We start from the raw sequence: 18,427 nt of genomic DNA on the forward strand, positions 1-18,427 counted from the left end.
ATACCTGCATAAAGGCTGGTGTAGATTAGAATGTGGCCCCGGCAAGTCGGATTTAACAAATTCACGGGACTGAAATGTTTGAACGTTTCTTTGAAATATGCACGGCCATGCACTTTAAGGTTTAAGGTTGAATGAGGTCAGTGTAAAGCCCTGTGCTGTGTCACGACTCAGTATTAACATCCTCTCCCCTCTTCTTGTCCCTTCTCTCTCTGTCCTCACCCCTCCTGTCATCTCCCACGCCTCTGCCTCTGTCCTCGCCCCTCTCTCCTCTTCACCTTCCTCTCTCCCCAGCCTACCAGCTAAGAATCTGCCAGCCTCCTCCAGAGGTGGCCAATGCTAACACTCTGATGGGCGAAGGAGAGCTGGAGATAGGTAAGGTGTCTGACCGCTTCACGCACAGAACGACCTTTCAAGTTAAGAAGCCATCGATCTATTTGCCAAGATGTAACCACATTGATCGCAGCTTAGGAAATCACAGATGCAGAAGTTACAGAAGAGCATGAAGTGTTTTTAATATGGAGTGTAATATGCAGGTAAACAAACAGTGTCTGTTTACCTGCACCAAATGTTGTGTGCATGTATGCCTCACCCCACCTCTCCAGGTGACATCATCAGGTACCGGTGCCTTCCTGGCTTCTCATTGGTTGGTAGTGAGATACTGACATGTCGCCTTGGAGATAGATTACAGATGGATGGGCCACCCCCAGTATGCCAAGGTGTGTATAATATATATTGACATCCAAAATAAAGTTTTCACATTTTTTATTGCGACCGTATTGTAGGTCGCATTTACTATGAAAACCTGCATCTCCCGTCCGTCCGTCCGTCCGTCCGTCCGTCAGTTAGTTAGTTAGTCACCCCATGCCTCCATATATGGTCACGCCTCATGACATCACGCCTCCATTATGGTCATACCTTGTGACTAGGGCTGACCTCGATTAGTCGAATAGTCGACTAATCGATCGGAACGGGTCTCAGTCGACTGACCACCTACCTCTTAGTCGACTGAGCACAGTGCGCTGGCCTGATAGACTCTGATAGAATCTCAATCTTACCTGCTGTGCTCAATCTGGCTAATGACAAGCCTCTCAGTTGTTCACAAAAAAAAAAAAAAAAGGGGGGGGGGGGGTTTCGCACTGTGCGATTCAAGTCACAGGCAGTGGCACATTGCCACACAGGCAGACACACTCCACATGCACATTGGAGATTTGAACAGTCAGAATGTTCAAATGTATTTATGTCCCCCACAGACCTAGTGGAATAATACAATATTTTTGTATATTTTTGTAAATATTGTATTTTTATATACATTTTTTTGGGGCAAAAAAACAACTATTAGTCGACTAACAGCAAATGTATTCATCTATCAGTCGACTATACAAATCCTTAGTCGGGGACAGCCCTACTTGTGACACATCATGCCACCATATAGCCATCTCCATATATGAAGATCACGAACCTGACCTGGATAACCATATACATCACCATACTGGGTCATCACCTAGATCTGCATATACTGTATGGAGCCAGCCAGCAACTCTGCATCTGACCTCAAACATCAAACCCTTAGATCTCAGTATATGGAGCTGACCTCTTGACATACCATAATGTTAATCCCTCCCCGCACGTCCTTCCTGTTCTGGCATTCCATATGTTGATCTGACCTCATCAAACCCTGTACACTCAGGACACGCTTCATATATGGCCAGTACAGAATTCATTCTATATGTTGAACTGACCACCTCATGCCAAAGCGCCAGCGCTCGCCCAGCAGTCTGCCGTCACCCAGGCGGATGCGTGCATGCAACCATAGATATAAATAGGAAAGCTAGATCGGCTCACCCGCGCTCTGGCCAATGGAGAGCAACGTTGCTACGTGGCAGCCATCTTACCTCGGGGCTACATAACATTGTATCTATGGGGCATGTACTTTTAAATAACCACAACTTGCTCAATTTTCAACCGATTTTCAAACAGTTTGGTTTGTTATAAACGTCAGAGACGTCCGCATACTCATATGCGGTTATATGACGTTCATATAAAAAAAACAAAATGAAGCAGATAAGCGTCCTGAATCATAGCCACGTTGACAACGTTTGTAATAAACCAACCCGTTTGTAAATCCGTCAAGATTTGAGCGAGTTATGACTGTTTTTGTTTGAGCTGCCATTGAATATACTGTACTGTAGCCCCGAAGTAAGATGGCTGCCGGGTGAACGACGTCAGAAACTCCGCCTTGAGCCATCTAGACTTTATATATATATCTATTCGTGCAACCTCACCCTCGGGGCGTTTTCCTGGTATCTTTGTTGCTATTATCAGTCCTAGGCCTAGTAGTAAAGTAATTGAAGCACACAATCTCTCTATGCCCTTTTCCCTCACACAGTTCAATGCCCCGCCCACGATGTGCGATATGATTCGTCAGGGGTAATCCTGAGCCCTGGTTGGCCGGACAGCTATCCTAATCTCCAGATGTGCTCCTGGAGCGTGACAGTGGAGAAAGGCTACAATGTCACCATCACCTTTGAAACTTTCCACACAGAGAGAGAGTTTGATGTGTTGGAGATATTTGATGGTAAAATACAAACTGTCTGTCTGTCTGACACGCACGCGCATACGCATACACATACACATACACATACACATACACATACACATACACATACACATACACATACACATACACATACACACACACACACACACACACACACATACACATACACATACACATACACATACACATACACAGTCTTGATCATTTTATATAACAATTGATATACAGTATTAACAATATACTATACCGTATAAAAATACTTATTGTATACTATCTTTCTGTCTCTGTCTCTGACACTCTCTCTCTCTCTCTCTCAGGTCCCACAGCCAACAGCCCCACCCTGTCAACACTGAGCGGCGACCTCCCCACGCCCTTTAACCTTACGACCTCCGGTCACCAGTTCCTGGTTCGCTGGTCTTCGGACCATGGCACCAATAAGAGAGGCTTCAAATTGCGCTATGTGGGTGAGTACCAAAGTATGTATCCCAACTTTATTATACTACTTTATACCGTTAAAATGCATGGAGAGAGAGAGAGAGACAGACAGATAGAGAGAGAAATAGAGATATAATTGAAAGGGAAAACATTGGCGCTGCCTCACCAACCTCTATAAATTATAAGTTATTCTGAAGTTAGTAACATACTGTAATGCTTTTATTTCAAGATGGCAAAAGTTGTTTGGGTTCCACCGTTCCACACAGAGCAAAGTCATGCAAAAATCAACAACCATCAATCAGTCTTTGACTGAAAAACTGACAGCAGAAGAACAAACTGCATAAAGAAACTGTGTATTATCAGTGATGTTAGCTCATGTTGTGTGTGTTCAGCCCACCACTGCTTTCTGTGTCTCTGCATTCCTATCGTCTTTCCTCTGTCTGTCTCTGAAAAAGTCCTCACGATCATAACTATGTATGTATGTGCACGGCAAAATCCCCAGCAACAATTTAACAATTACTCTCTTGGGTTAAATTAGCTGCAGATTTTGCTGCTGTGGTGGGTCCATTTGTTGAAGGTTTCCTCCTTCAGCCATTCGTCACATGCAAACAGTTTTGTTGATTCGCATGTGAACATCTCTTCTTCCACTGCATTTGGGGAAGGGCGTGCGTGCGTTGAGTGCTTTGTCAATGAAACATCGATTTGTTAATTAGGTCACTCATTCACTTTCCTTGACATATTTTCTGTGTTTTGAAACTGGCGATCCGCTGGAGACGTCTGAAGATTACCCTAAACTTGCTGTTTCTGTGATGAGAAGAACTGCATCATACTGTAGTTTGGACACCAGATGCAAGAGTTGGGTGGCATTGTGCTCTTGAGCACGGAAATGTAATGCTTTTTTGTGTAAAGCAATGCCATTGTCCCATATGCCCCTGACTCTTTAGTGTCGGTTCAAATATCTCAGATGAGACTAACCAAAATGAGCATTGATTTGGTTGGCTTTCATACAACAAACACATTCACATACTGAAGGGGAAAGAGGTGATAGGCTGCAGCACCTGCCAAAACACATTATAGTTTAATCCTCGTTGAAAGTGAAAGTGGGGATCAATATTTTGTACCCAGGAAACTTTCCAACTGTCCTTGTTTTGCCAATGTTTTAATCCCCTTGTAATCTAATTTCAGGGAGATCTCAAATTTTAGGTATACCTGCATGAATAATGCATGTCCAGATGCTGGGAAGCATAATTTGTCACTTTTTTAAACAGCTTGAAACAGCTTGAAACAGTTACTGTAAGTCTGTTCTGATTGTGCTTGTCTGAACTTGTATTTCCTAATTGCAAGTCATTTTGACAGTAAGCTTTCTAGCATGACTTTGTCATCTGCTACCAGCTTGCTAGCATAACTTTGTCATCAATATGTTACAAAGTGGTACTTTGGTACTACCTGTGGGCTCTTAAACTCCCCGTTTGGAATGCACTTTTTGACAGTATTTGGGAGACAATGACAAGGCTCACTAACTCACTAACCAGCTGTGTTAATAAACGTGATGTACTTGTCACAGTGAGTCAACATTAGCAACAATATCGACTAAATGCTGGATCTCTTCTCCACTAGACCCTCCTTAACATTTTAACGGTTTAATGGTTTTTATTTGTTGACGAAATTGTCAATTGTCTTTAGTTTTAGTCATCAACATGGTGCGCAAACGGGGTACTGTACCTTTCATCATCCGACATCCGGTCGTATCTCATGTGTCACCCAGGCAACCGTCAACGGCGTCGCTGTCAGTATGTCCAAATCTTTTACATTTCAGGAAATGGAATAAAGAACCTGTGTTCTGATGGATCCAATGTACTTTATTAAGTCACAAGTCAGAATACTTCATACGTCATTATTTAAATATTTATATAACCCACAGACAGATTTAACCACTGTGACTTTAAAAGTGTTAAAACACTAGAGGTAATCGCCTATCTACAAGTTCATAACATGTCACGTAGTGACGCATTATGAGCTTGGTAGATTTCAGTTACTTATGTGCGGCGCTCTTGTACAATGACGTAGGGCAATTAAAAAAAATATGGAGATAAAAGATATTTGCCGAAAGCTACAATGTGATATTTGGAGTAGGGGCACGGTGGCACAGTCGGTAGTGCTGTCGCCTCACAGCTAGAAGGTCCTGGCTTCGATTCCCGCTGGAGACACTGTGGGCGATGGCGTCATCAGTGCCCATACCCTAGGTGGGGTTGGCAAAAGGGCCTATCTGAGGGTAGGTACCCTCACAAAAAACATGCAGTAATCCTCGTCTCTAAAACTGCCTCCCTCTGGCCAGCCTGATGGAAGGGAAAGGAACTGGTTGGTATAACGTGTTCCTTCCATGCGCTCCATGCCATACGTTCAACCAGGGAAACTCCCCCTATCAGGTGAAAAGAAGCGGCTTTGACTCCTAATGCATTGAAGGAAACATGAGGTCAGTCCGTTGCTCTCCCCAGGTTGGCAGAGGGAGCGTAAGCCAGGATTACATTAGTCAATTGACACTGGGTGACAAAAATGGGTTACAAAAATCGTGGGCTAAAAAAAAGTGATATTGGGAGTGAGAATGTGTTTTTGTAGCACTGCTAAGCCGCCATGCCGTTCTTTGAGGGTTTTTATGTGTTTTGTTGTTGTGTCGCCAGCCCTGTACTGCTCCACGCCAGACTCTCCGCTTCACGGCTCCATCTCCTCGCAGACCGGCGGCCATATTAACAGCGTGGTGCGCTGGGCGTGCGACCGCGGCTACCGTCTCCTAGGCAACGCCACGGGAACCTGCCGCCGCACGCCTCTCGGAAACCACGCCTGGGACTCTGCTGTACCGGCATGCCAGGGTGCGTGTGTGTGCGTGTGTGTGTGTGCGTGTGCGTGTGCGTGTGCGCGTGTGCGTGTGCGTGTGCGTGTGCGTGTGTGTGTGTGCGTGCGTGCGTGCATTTGTTTTTGTGTCATTGTCATAATATGAAATGAATATCTGGGCCAGATTGCCAGGTCACTATAAAATTGTGCTGGTGTTTTGGTCTAATGAAATGAAATGAAATTCATCGATCAAACAATGCAAGTCCCCGAAAGGCTAAATAACAACACAAGACAATTTAGAGAATAAACTTTAAACATTTGTTTTCATTGTGATACGGATTAGTAGCAACTTATAAAGTATCCTACTTTAGTTCCATTGTTCCAAGCCAGAGTACACTCGATTACATTATCATTAAATGCTCTGAAAATGCTGCCGAATGGCTGCCGTGTTAAATGGCCAGACTGGGCTGGGCTGCGAACACTTTCGAGAGTTATTTTTATAACCACAATTACCAAGCAAGGCTGAAATGAAGTGATGTCTTGTCTATCTATCCTGCGCCCCATTCAGTGCCGGGGACAGTGCTGCTATGCAAATAGCCTAAATGTGTGACATGCCAAAACAGCAGAAAAATAAACCAGCTCAATTCTGTCTTACGTTTCCTCAGTAGACTTCAGCCTCGTTCTTTGTTTGTTGAACTTCCTGAGTAAGTGATCCTTCCAGTCTTCAAATTCCAAATGACTACTTCAGAGAAGGTGTTTCATTGCTGTCGTCTCTGTAACACTTGTATCTTGACCAATATTTCTGTTGTTTTTGCAATTTTTCTATAGGGTACATAAAACTTAAACTGTGTGCATGTGTAGGGGGGTCTGTAGAATAGAACTCAGGGGGCAAAGCCCCCTCTTGTCCCCTTGTGGCGGTGAGCCTGCAATGAGGGGAAACAAAAATAAATGCTTCAGAAATGGCGTTAACCTTCTGTTACTCGTCTCTGTTGCAAAGTGGCCCTTTTATCGGACATACAGTAATCCATCATGTCACAGGACTATAGTTCAATGAAATTATGAAATATTCATGTCTCAGCTCCTCTTGTCTTACTTCTCACAGCGGAACATAAATACCATTCTGAAGCTCTTAGGTGGTACAAAGCTAGCTAGCAATGTCACCGGCAGAAAATATGGACGACTGCTTGTGTGACATGTCGCCTTAAAGCCGGTATATTTAAAGTCCCTATAGAGCAAAATGTTTGGAAAGATGGATATCTTTTCTTTGCGAGCAGCCTAATAGGTCGACCAAAACCCCATAATACCGCCATACAAGCTTCGTATAGAATTCACATTTCCACAGGGACTGTCATCTATATTATTCAGTGTGCCACTGTGGAGTTCTCCTGTCAAAGTCACTGAATGTTACACCTGCTCTATTGCACATCCCTGTTCCAGCAGAACAGTAGAGCTGTTGCTTTTCAGACACAGGCCCTGTAGACAGGAAAAGGGGCTTTATGAGATAGGGTTTATTTTTAATATCCAGTGCACAATGAATCCTATAGTCAACCAAGAGCAGGGTAGGCCTACGCGAGCGAGTAATTAGAGTGCTATAACAAAAACAGAAGCATGTGCTACAAATAAGAAACTATGCTAGCAGGTAAACATCAAACCTAATTTATCTACTTCATGTAAAAGCATCTGTGATCAAAGCACAGCGGAAGCATAGACACTCTGTGTCTGTGTGTGCCACTGCGTGTCCAATTAAAGCTACGACCCCCGTGGAAATGTTTCTTGCTGAATGGCCAAAGTATAAGAGTGGGCATGCATAGCCGAGGCAAAACAAATTATCAAGGACACTAACCATCCAGCCCACAATTTGTTCACGCTCAAACTCTTGATACTATCGTGTCTAAGGGACAGTTCCCACAGTCTGCTGAACAGACCATGAGTCCTGCCGTCCGTACACAGCACGTCTGACTGTAATATCTTATTTCTTCTTGCACTAGGTACAAGAAGAAATGTACAAGAATGTAGAATGTACATTCTTGTACAGTACAGTCTGTGTACATTCTTCTACAAGATGTAGAAGAATGTACACAGGTACATTTACCTGCCCACCCCTATGTTGACTGCATACACACAAACCTCATTAATGTTTTATGTATGATAATGCAAATTATTATTATTATAGTAGTAGTAGTAGTAACAGTAGTACTGTATTAGTATTAGTATTTCACCAACTCCTCTACACTTGGTGTACAAACAATAAACATGTGTTGTGGCAATAAAGTTGAGGGGGAATTTGATGTTCTGGTCGCAGTTAATTGGTCTCTGCGTCTGTGTCAAGTCTCAATACTAACCAAAGTGTATCCTTATTGTCTTCCAGCTGTGTCCTGTGGGGCACCCAAAGCGCCCACAAATGGCGGAGTCTTGACGGCGGACTACTCCGTCGGAACACGGGTGGCTTATTTCTGTAACGACGGCTACAGACTCTCTAGTAAAGAGCTGACTTCAGCCATATGTCAGCCGGACGGGACCTGGAGTAACCACAATAAGATACCTAGATGTTCTGGTTAGTAACGCGTACACACCATGTCAGCATTCTGTGCAGCATATAGATGCACTCATTTGACCACATATAATCAAAGTTGCATAATGTCAGCTCAGATTGTGTGAAAGTATAGCCACAACACCCTTAGACACAGTGGTGGAAAAAGTACTCTAAATGTTTTTCTTAAGTACAAGTATCAATACTGGAATATAGAAATATTCTAATAGTAATAGTCCGGAATTCTAAAAGTACAAAATGATTGGTATCAAAATGTACTCAATATAAAGTACCAAAAGTAGAAAGTACTCATTATGCAGAATGTCCCATTTAAACTTTTCAAGTGTATAACAATCTTTTGAAAATTGCAGATCTACAAGCACACAATGCGTCGCATCGCAAAGCATTGTGAGCTTGTAGATCAGCTATTTTCAAATGGCCGAAATCTATATAGGGTGTATAGTGGAGTGGTTAGTGTATGTTTTGTTATAGTAATCAAAATCTACAAAGTAACTAGTAACTCAAATAAATGTGTTCAAATAAATGTAGTGGAGTAAAAGTATTGGAAATTGAAAATAGTCAAGTAAAGTACAAATTACTCAAATTTAAAAGTAAATGTTACTTTAGACCACTGCTTATTATATACATCAACGTGAACTTCCAAAAAACGTAAGTTATTTCACCTCCCCCCTCTCTTGTCTCTCTCCCTCTCCCGCGACAGTGGTTGTGTGTCCAAGCATCGGTTCCTTCTCCTTGGAACATGGCCGCTGGAGGATCGTCAACGGCTCCCACTACGAGTACAGAACCCGCATCGTGTTCACCTGCGACCCAGGCTATTACCGGTTAGGTCCCGCCCACATCCAGTGCCTGGCCACTGGCGTGTGGAGCTGGAGAAACGAGAGACCACATTGTCAGAGTGAGTGACACATGATGTGACGCTGTGTGATGACAACTAACCATGTCTGTGCTGCTGTTCTGATACTGTTCTGAGTCTACCAAGCTGGAGATTCTGAACATTTATTTCTTGTATTGAAGATGTATTTGTTTCCCTGGCTCAAAAGGGGAAATAAAAACAACAAAAACTAAATAATCAACTATCGGTATCAGTATATAGGCTATATCGGCTAATTTAAACATCGGTATCGGCCAAGAATTTCCATATCGGTGCATCCCTAATTTGTTTATTTATTCATCTGCAGTATGTGTACATTTTGTTGGGATTTGTTGCCATTTCTAATATCTTAATTTAATTAATTGTAGCCACTGATAATTGTATTGAACCACTGAGGCAAACCACAGTTGCCATTTCTCCATTGATGTGCCTGCTATATCGGCATGGCAAAAGATTCTGTGACATTCTTTTTGGCTGGACCTGCACGCCAGCCACATATGAATGTCACTCACTGACTAGCCTGGAACTCACCTATGCTTTTTATGGCTTAGGCAGCTCCCGGCAGGATCCGCCGGGAGAAACTATATGCGCAGCTGCGCGACATGAGACTAATTACTTAGAGCGACAGAGAGAGAGAGGAGCGTATGTGTGTACATGTGTGCGTGTGTATGTCAATTTTACAAAGGTGCAGACGATCAGAAATCAGCAGAGAGTGAGCAATGTTTGCGCTACTCTATGCCGAATTGAAGTGGACTCCCTGGAAATAAAAACGTCTGGTTTTCCGAGGCTACTCACTGACTGACTGACTTGATTGAGACAGTCACTGAGTGATGAAGTGTTTACAGTTACTGCTCAGCCAGTGGGCCTAACAATGAAATAACAAATCACAAAATAATCTTTTTTTCTCCAAAAAGCGTGTAGTCGTCCTTCCAAAAGTCTTGTACTGATAGAACAATGGCGGTTTGCCTGGAAGCAACCTCCATTTCACTTACATAGTCCAACAAAAAGGGTTTATGATTAAACTTTAAGCGAGAAATAGGCAATGCAGTTGCTAAATCTTGAATCATTTCACTCTTGATTAGTCATACCAATATATGACACTGTGACATACAGGTATACAATATATATTCATGGAAAATGCAGAGGATAGCACAACAGAATTTAAGGGATAATGTGGTCGAGCTATATAGCAATTTTTGACCTAGCCTTCCTTCACATTCAGAATGTGTCTCGTTGGTCTAAAACTTCTAAAAGTGATTCATTGACATTTTGAAATTGAGCCTTGCATTCTTTAAACTTGAAGAAGAAAAGAAAAAGCATTCAGCGTGCTGCGTGCATCGGCAACCTTGGGCGGAAACCTTCTATCTCGGTATTTCAACCTGTTGTTCCTGAACAGTAAAGCTTTTGGACATACAGTACATGGTTTCGACCTGACAGCGACGGTACAGTACAGTACAGTACAGTATGTGTGCTTGTTCATGTGCGTGTCGTTCCTGAGTCGCTGAAACCAAAGGGTGTCTGTCAGGGCGGTGAGGGCGCCAAGTCAATTTAACATTTTGAAGTCATATTGTTTGATTCTCATAGTTATTATTATTGTGTGTGTGTGTGTGTGTGTGTGTGTGTGTGTGTGTGTGTGTGTGTGTGTGTGTGTGTGTGTGTGTGTGTGTGTGTGTGTGTGTGTGTGTGTGTGTGTGTGTGTGTGTGTGTGTGTGTGTGTGTGTGTGTGTGTGTGTGTGTGTGTGTGTGTGTGTGTGTGTGTGTGTGTGTGTGTGCGCGCGCGCGCGCGTGCGTGCTGTGCTGCGTGCGTGCATGCTGTGTGTTTCAGTAATCTCCTGCGGTGACCTGCCATCCCCACCCAGTGGGAAGAAGATCGGTACACAGACCACCTTCGGTGCGACAGCCATCTTCACATGTGAGCCTGGCTTCATGCTGGTGGGGTCAGCCGTCAGAGAGTGCCTGTCATCTGGCCTGTGGAGTGGAACCGAAACACGATGTTTAGGTACACTGATGATAATTATAGGCTGGAATCATTTAAAAAGTGTGTTTTGCATACAGTACTTCACATGCACAAACACAGACACATTTTAACGGTTTTACTGCTCCTGGCGGAACGTTCCGTCATAAGGAATCCAACCAGCAACTGCTTCTGGCGTAATGTTCCGTCTGATAAGCTTTATTATTGATATCAAACCGGATCAGTCATTGGCGCTTTCATTTTAGCTCGCTAGCATTGACGCTATTTATTTAGCATTAAAGATGCTAAAGAAGACAGACAGGATGTCAGTCCAGTGTGTGCTACATTGAAAGGTATCACTATCTACCTATTAATTCATGAAACCAGACATGTCTGTCTGGTGCTTCCTGACCGAACTAAAACTTGGAGTGTCCCCCTCCCCCATATGCACACCTACAGCAGTTGTAGGTGTGCAGTTGTAGGTGTGCAGTTTGTTCCACATTTCGTGGCGCACATATTTGGGGGCTTCCAGTGTACACTGTACAGTATGTGTGCTCATTCATAACATAAGTTATTCACACAGTAAAAGGCCTTTTAAGCCAACAGTGCAGTACATGCACAATCATGCACTGTGGATGGTGCAGACATGAACAAATACTGAGATAAGGATAGGTACAGTTAATACGTAGGTGAAGCTTATGGGATTTTCCATCTGTAGTGGATTTATAGTGCATCTTGAATGCAAAACTCTTGATAATTTTTTTGCTCGTACAAGAGCTTAGTAACAATACAAATATATATTTATTTGCTATGCAAGTTGATTGGGCCTCAAAAGCAACAGTTTGAACAGTTTAAAAATTCATGAAACAAACTATTAACCATTTGTTTGAGTTGGGGAAGGAGGCTTTTATATTTTAACTAAATATATTAAATTCAAAACAGTGCTGTACAGTAGGCTACTCAATGCACTGGTGAATCATCACAGGCTCTGTGCACAGCAGCCATATTGGAAATAAATTGGGCCGCTTACTTACTTCCTAGAGTGAAGGACCCCCGTTATTCTGAGAGTGTAAAAATGTACACATTTGTACACTCAGTTACACACCCGCACGGGCCATTTGGAACCCCCTCAAGGAACCATGAAGGTCCCTGGACCCCACTTTGAGACCCAGTGATGTAGCGGAGTCTTTGCAGTGAGCCAACATGCACAATATCAGCACCCTTACTGTTTGACTAGAATGGAACAGAGGTATTATTGGTGAAGAGGCACACTTTCTTTCCAATATGGCTTCTGTGCATGCATAGAGCCTTACGCCAGGGCTCCACTGGGCGCGTTGCGTCTCCGTCGCGTCCTGCTCGCGTCATGACAACGTCAACGTCACGCTAGAGGTGCTCCACCGCAGGCTTTTGAAAACTGCGCGTCAGCAATTTTTTTTTATACATGACTGGACACGTGTGTGCGTCAAAAAACGAACCGGGGCAATTTTTGAGTCACCAAAGGCAGCACAACGCAACGCAACGCGGGCAGTGGAGCCACCCTCCATTGATTAAAAGGGAACATTCCCGACGCTGACGGAGACGCGACGCAGACGTGCCCAGTGGAGCCCTGGCGTTATGAATGGATGCTTAAATTGTGTCTGACTCTGTTTAAAAGTCGCTGTGTAAAAGTTACACTGTGTATCGCCACCGTATTTAACACAGTTTCTCTCTTCCAGCTGGTCACTGTGGTATCCCAGAAACCATCGTGAATGGACAGGTTATCGGAGAGAACTTTGGTTACCGGGATACGGTCGTGTACCAATGTCTGCCCGGCTTCAGACTGATTGGCTCCTCTGTTCGCATCTGTCTCCAAGACAACCAGTGGTCTGGTCATCTGCCTGTCTGCATACGTAAGGATATCTATTATTCTGTATTTGTCTGTCTGTCTGTCTGTCTGTCTGTCTGTCTGTCCAGACAGTGGCCTTGTGGTTAGAGTGTCCGCCCTGAAACTGGGAGGTCGGGGTTCGATTCCCGGCCGGGTCATACCAAAGACTGTAAAAATGGGACCCAATGCCTCCCTGCTTGGCACTCAGCATCAAAGGATTGAGCTGGATTGGGGGGTCAAATCTACTAATCAAATGATTCCCGAGTACGGCACGGCTGCAGCTCACCGCTCCTTGGCTGCGGCTCACCACTCCAAGAGATGGGTCAAATGCGGAGAACAAATTTCACTGCGGTAACGTGTGTGACAAATCGTATGACTTTGACTTTGACTTTGACTTTGACCTTGACTTTGACTTTGTCTGTCTGTCTGTCTGAGAATATTACATTTGTGTCTAACAGAATAGATGAGAGTCTGTGCAGGCAGGGATGTCTCAGCTGTGCCGACCCAATTCCTCCAGAATATTATGATAAATTGTATCATAAACAAACAGCACTAACACAGAGTTGTCACCAGAGTTCATCATACTTCAGGAGAACATTAGCAGTGGTGGATAGATAAATGTCTTCGGTTTCGGTGCAGTTCAGTCGAGTTCAATTGTGTCTATGATCGTTTTTTCTCCCCACTACCTCTGCATTGTCACACTTTTCTCCCAAAGTATGAGGGAAATTATACAGTAGGGGGCAGTTCACTCCAAAAGTTCAACAGCAAAGTCTCTTAAATTTACAGAAATTATGTTTTCTGGCTGCCGTAGTTCATTGAGAACTATTTTCTACCCAAGTATAGAATGCACATGGACAGGTCACATTTGTACACCTGACTGATAACATTACTTATTAATTTGCAAGAAAAAGTCTACACAATTAGAGAATGTAGAAGAATTGTTATTTTGATCGAAGTGTGCCTGTTATATTTCCTAATGGTACCAACATCAATACAGCATGGAATTGTGGACAAAGTCGGATCCAACGACGACAACAACAAAAAAATCTTGGGTCTGAGAGGCTAAATCTCATCATGGTACCACAGATCTATCGGTTAAACGTTCTACCTGTATCATAGGAAACCAGTAACACCGATCAGTAGGTGTAATTAAAAACTCATCTGGATATCAAGAGGGATCGAATTACCTTCACAATACGGAGCAAGCATGGGGCTATATATAAAGTGCATAGACTGTATTATACGTCAAATTGGTAGAAAGGTGTTGTAGCAATAGAGAGGCTGAAAGGAAGTCATGCAATGTTAAACAGAATCTGTAAGGTCCTGCAGTAATGTCCAAAATGCCTTAGAAGCCAGACACATAAAAACACTTGATAGCTCTCTAGAGGAGGAACCTCTTGTACTGTATATAGTCTACTGTAACTGCATGAATATTTACAGTCCACAGATTCCACGCTGAGCATGTAGAATGGCAGGACTGTTCATTCAATTTGAGCAGGAATCTCGTATAGGGCTCACCTTTCTTTCACGCAGAAGGTCGAGCTTAGCATTACTGAGAAATATACTGCACTGGAGTTTTCTGCGGACTGTGAATTTATAAGGCCAGCAGTATGGTTTGTGGCAAATAGCTCTGCTTTCAAGTAACGAGCAACCGATGTGCCCTGAACACATTAAGTGTCCTCTTAGAATTAGAATCTTCCTGAGAGCACTGTTACACGTGCGCTATTAAGGTGGGAATGCACCACACGGCCCAAGGCTGTGTCGACTTGTCCTTGAACAAGACTCTTAACCCCTTTAACTGCTCCCTGCTGGGTGCCATATTAATGGCAATTACCCACTGCTCCTGATATTTAGGATAATACAGCCTTGGTCCATAAAGACCAAGGCTATATTTATATTTATCTTATATATATTTATTTATATTTATCAATAGGCCTACTCGCAGTAGCCAGACGAAAAGCATCTGAGGCATAACTATTGAAAGGTGGTTAAGGACAGCCGCTAAGACAAAGAAAATGCATGATAGACGTGAATTGACCAGCCACGGACCTCCTTAGACCAAATTCAGACTTCTGTTCAAGCCCAGCCAATCAAAGGCTTACCTGCCATTTTTTTATCTGACAAAACCTGGACACGTTGACTTGACCATTTAAGACTAGGAATTGATATACTGTATTCTTACTGTACTTAGATTGGCACACTGTAGTATACCCATGACCATCCATATCCAGGCGCATCACATCCACACAACACCACTCCTTTAACATACTGTATAATTTAACATAACATAATTTGATTGTTCATACGTTCGTTCGTGTGGGCTTCACAGGAAATTGTCCAGGAAGTAATTCAGTTCATTAAGGCCACTAGAGACTGCATGTGGTGATTTGAAGACGACAGCGGGTGGCCTTCATTGATACATTATGTGAGATAGGCAGAACATTATACAGCAGGTTGCCAAGGCATGACGCAGATTACACAATATCACAAGGTTGTTGTCGCAGGAAAATAAAAGTGAATGAGTGGATGAAGATTATGATGGTATCCATTTAGGAGGACACAAAAGTAAGTAGCCTTGGGAATCACTGGTTCTCAAGCAAGGTGTGACATTTCATCCATTTCTGCTGTTTTCTTAGCACGAGGCAGTTTGATATACAAGTACACCCACTAGTATGTGGGATAATGGACTTACCGGTAATACAAACCTTGTTACCTTCATAGTCTTTGGTATCACTCGTTGTAGATTAAATCACGCGTGTGTGTGTGTGTGTGTGTGTGTGTGTGTGTGTGTGTGTGTGTGTGTGTGTGTGTGTGTGTGTGTGTGTGTGTGTGTGTGTGTGTGTGTGTGTGTGTGTGTGTGTGTGTGTGTGTATGTGCGTGTGTGTGTGCTCGTGCGCGCGCACGTGTTTGTGTGTTTTGTTGGGCTGTGTTATTGAGGTTATTCATGCAGTAGTTATTGAGGGAAATTGTTTCGGAACCAAATTATGCTGTAATTATGGAGATGAGAGGACCTTGTTCATTGGGTTAGATGAGAGGACCTTGTTCATTGGCACAGATGTAGAATGGCGATGAGACCGTGTGTGCGCGCGGGCGTGCGTGTTTGCTCATCTGTTCACTGAGTGTCCCTGCAGTCCCGACAGCGCCAAATACATTTGTTTCTCGGGCAAACAAACAAATTCTCACTCATCGACTGATTCTTAAAAATACCTTTACATCTATCTATCTATCTTCTTCTTCTTCTCTCATCTTCTCTATCTTGTCTTTCCCACCCTTCCGTCCTCCACTCATCTCCCCTCCTCTGCTGTAATCTATTTGTCTTATCCTCTCCCTCTGCCTATTCTCTCTCTCTCTCTCTCTCTCTCTGCCACGAATTGAGACAGAGAAAGACAGTGTTCTGTACACACGCATGCAAACACTGCCACAGTAAAGTACACATACACAGAGAGCATATGAATGTAAACACACAGACAGGCAAACAGACACGCACGCACAGTACTTATACAGCTTATAAGTAGACCAAATGAATATACGGCACTCCAGTGAAACAAAGATAACACTCATGAATGACGAGGGGCCGTTTTCCAAGATGTTGACCTTAGGAAGAACTGTGAGCATGCAGGCTCTATCTCTACTGTACAATAGAATAGAAAGCCTCCTCGCTCGCCTGGTGTTCTTCTCGTATTAATAAACACGTCCCCAAATATCTGGGCCAGTTCAGGTTCTCTCCTGGCTCTCTAAGCATTGCGATATCTGCACCAAATCTGATCTCACGCCATAGTACATATGTATAGCATAGTAGTAAATATGTATAGTTTATATGTATAGTGTATGTATAGTTTCATTATATAGATATTCCACTGTTACTTTCTTAGCTTACGCATGTTTCATGATAAATGCTTTTATGTGATGTATTCCCATGCTTTTGTTCTTGCTTAAATGTAAGTCGCTCTGGATTAAGAGCGTCTGCTAACTGCCTAAATTGTAATTGTAATCTCACGATTGGCTGGCACGCACGCACAAAAAGCATGTGTGTGTGTGTGCGTGCGTGTGTTCACCTTCCGGGGCTATGTTTGCAGGTATCTTAACCAGAGATAAATCCTGCAGCATTGGATTTGTATAATTAGCTAGAAACAATTGGATTAGTTTGCATTTGACATCACAAGGCATCCTCAATGAGCCGGTTTGTTATGCGCCGTGAACGCTCCCCAGACACATCTGAATCAAATCAGTAATCTGGATGAAATTACCTGTCAATTACAACAAAATGACGATAACAGCTGAGATAGCATTATTTCAGACACAAACACAAACATTCAGCCGTGACTACATCACTATAGTGATTATCTGTCTTGCCTGGGTGCCCGGTGACGAGGACATGGCTTTGAATCTGATCGTCTTGTCTGGCATGTCTCTTCTCTCTCTTCTTGTTGGTTTGGAGCAATATGGACAATTTCTACTAGACTAGAAAACGTACCAGTGACATTACTGACGCCGAAGCGAAAACATTGTGAAACTGCGCTATACAACAACTTAGCTTTATGTTTACTTACGTGGCCAGTTAAGACTGAGGTTAGGGTTAGAGTTATAGCGTTCGATTTAGGGTTAGGGTTAGTAATAGGGTTAGCAGTCGGACAACGTGACCAACGCCCTGTTGGACAATGGCTGACAACAAACGTCAATACCCCGTATTGTGCCGAATATACGATCGGATTATAATACGACCCCCATTTTTCAAGCTATAGCCCTTATTCCTAAACTTCTTTGCCTTTTTAGCTAATTTGAAAAACATTTTTTAATATTTCAAATAGCTGATTTACAAGCTCACAACGTGTCGATGAACGGCTAGTTGAACAAATGTAAAATGTTTTCAAAATAGTAAAAAAAAAGGATAAGGGGGTATAGCATGCTGACAATAGGGCCCTAAATCTTCTGATAACATCCGAAACTGCTACCGTCTCTACTCTCTACACTGAGCTATTGAAACAAAGCATAAAAATGCGTTGCTTGTCAGTTATTATCTGCCATATTTTATCTAGGGATGCACCGATCCGGCTTTTTGGCATTCGATACCGATTTCGATACATGGGGGTCCAGTATCTGCCGATACAGAGTACCGATCCGATACCCCCCACAAAGAAACGTAATAACCTATTAAGCTGTATGCAACATCAAGGCTTGACTTAAACATTACTTTCCCAACTTTGTAAAACAAAATGTAACAAACACAGATATAAATGCACTGAATTATTTATTAAATAACTGTGCAACAATTAGACCAGGTTAATGTGTGCGCAGGCTAGCCTGGCTGCATTCCACATGTTATACTGTCAATACTACACTGCTGTGTCACAGAGGAGGTAGAGTTG

General features: G+C 43.1%; 1 protein-coding gene across 1 annotated transcript in view; it reads left to right on the top strand.

The window, feature by feature from the left end:
• The window catches only part of csmd3b (CUB and Sushi multiple domains 3b), a gene marked incomplete at its 3' end in the record, with an annotated part of 548,364 nt that overhangs the window by 503,037 nt on the left and 26,900 nt on the right, over positions 1-18,427 (top strand). The window contains exons 48-56 of the mRNA XM_083771581.1: positions 292-372; positions 603-716; positions 2,387-2,575; positions 2,875-3,033; positions 5,671-5,859; positions 8,190-8,375; positions 9,073-9,267; positions 11,069-11,242; positions 12,913-13,086. Coding sequence (XP_083627707.1) covers positions 292-372; positions 603-716; positions 2,387-2,575; positions 2,875-3,033; positions 5,671-5,859; positions 8,190-8,375; positions 9,073-9,267; positions 11,069-11,242; positions 12,913-13,086 — 1,461 coding nt within the window. The remainder of the gene's footprint in view (positions 1-291; positions 373-602; positions 717-2,386; positions 2,576-2,874; positions 3,034-5,670; positions 5,860-8,189; positions 8,376-9,072; positions 9,268-11,068; positions 11,243-12,912; positions 13,087-18,427) is intronic.

This window comes from Protomyctophum parallelum (genome assembly GCF_964188405.1).
Source record: "Protomyctophum parallelum genome assembly, chromosome: 1".
Lineage (NCBI taxonomy): Eukaryota > Metazoa > Chordata > Actinopteri > Myctophiformes > Myctophidae > Protomyctophum > Protomyctophum parallelum.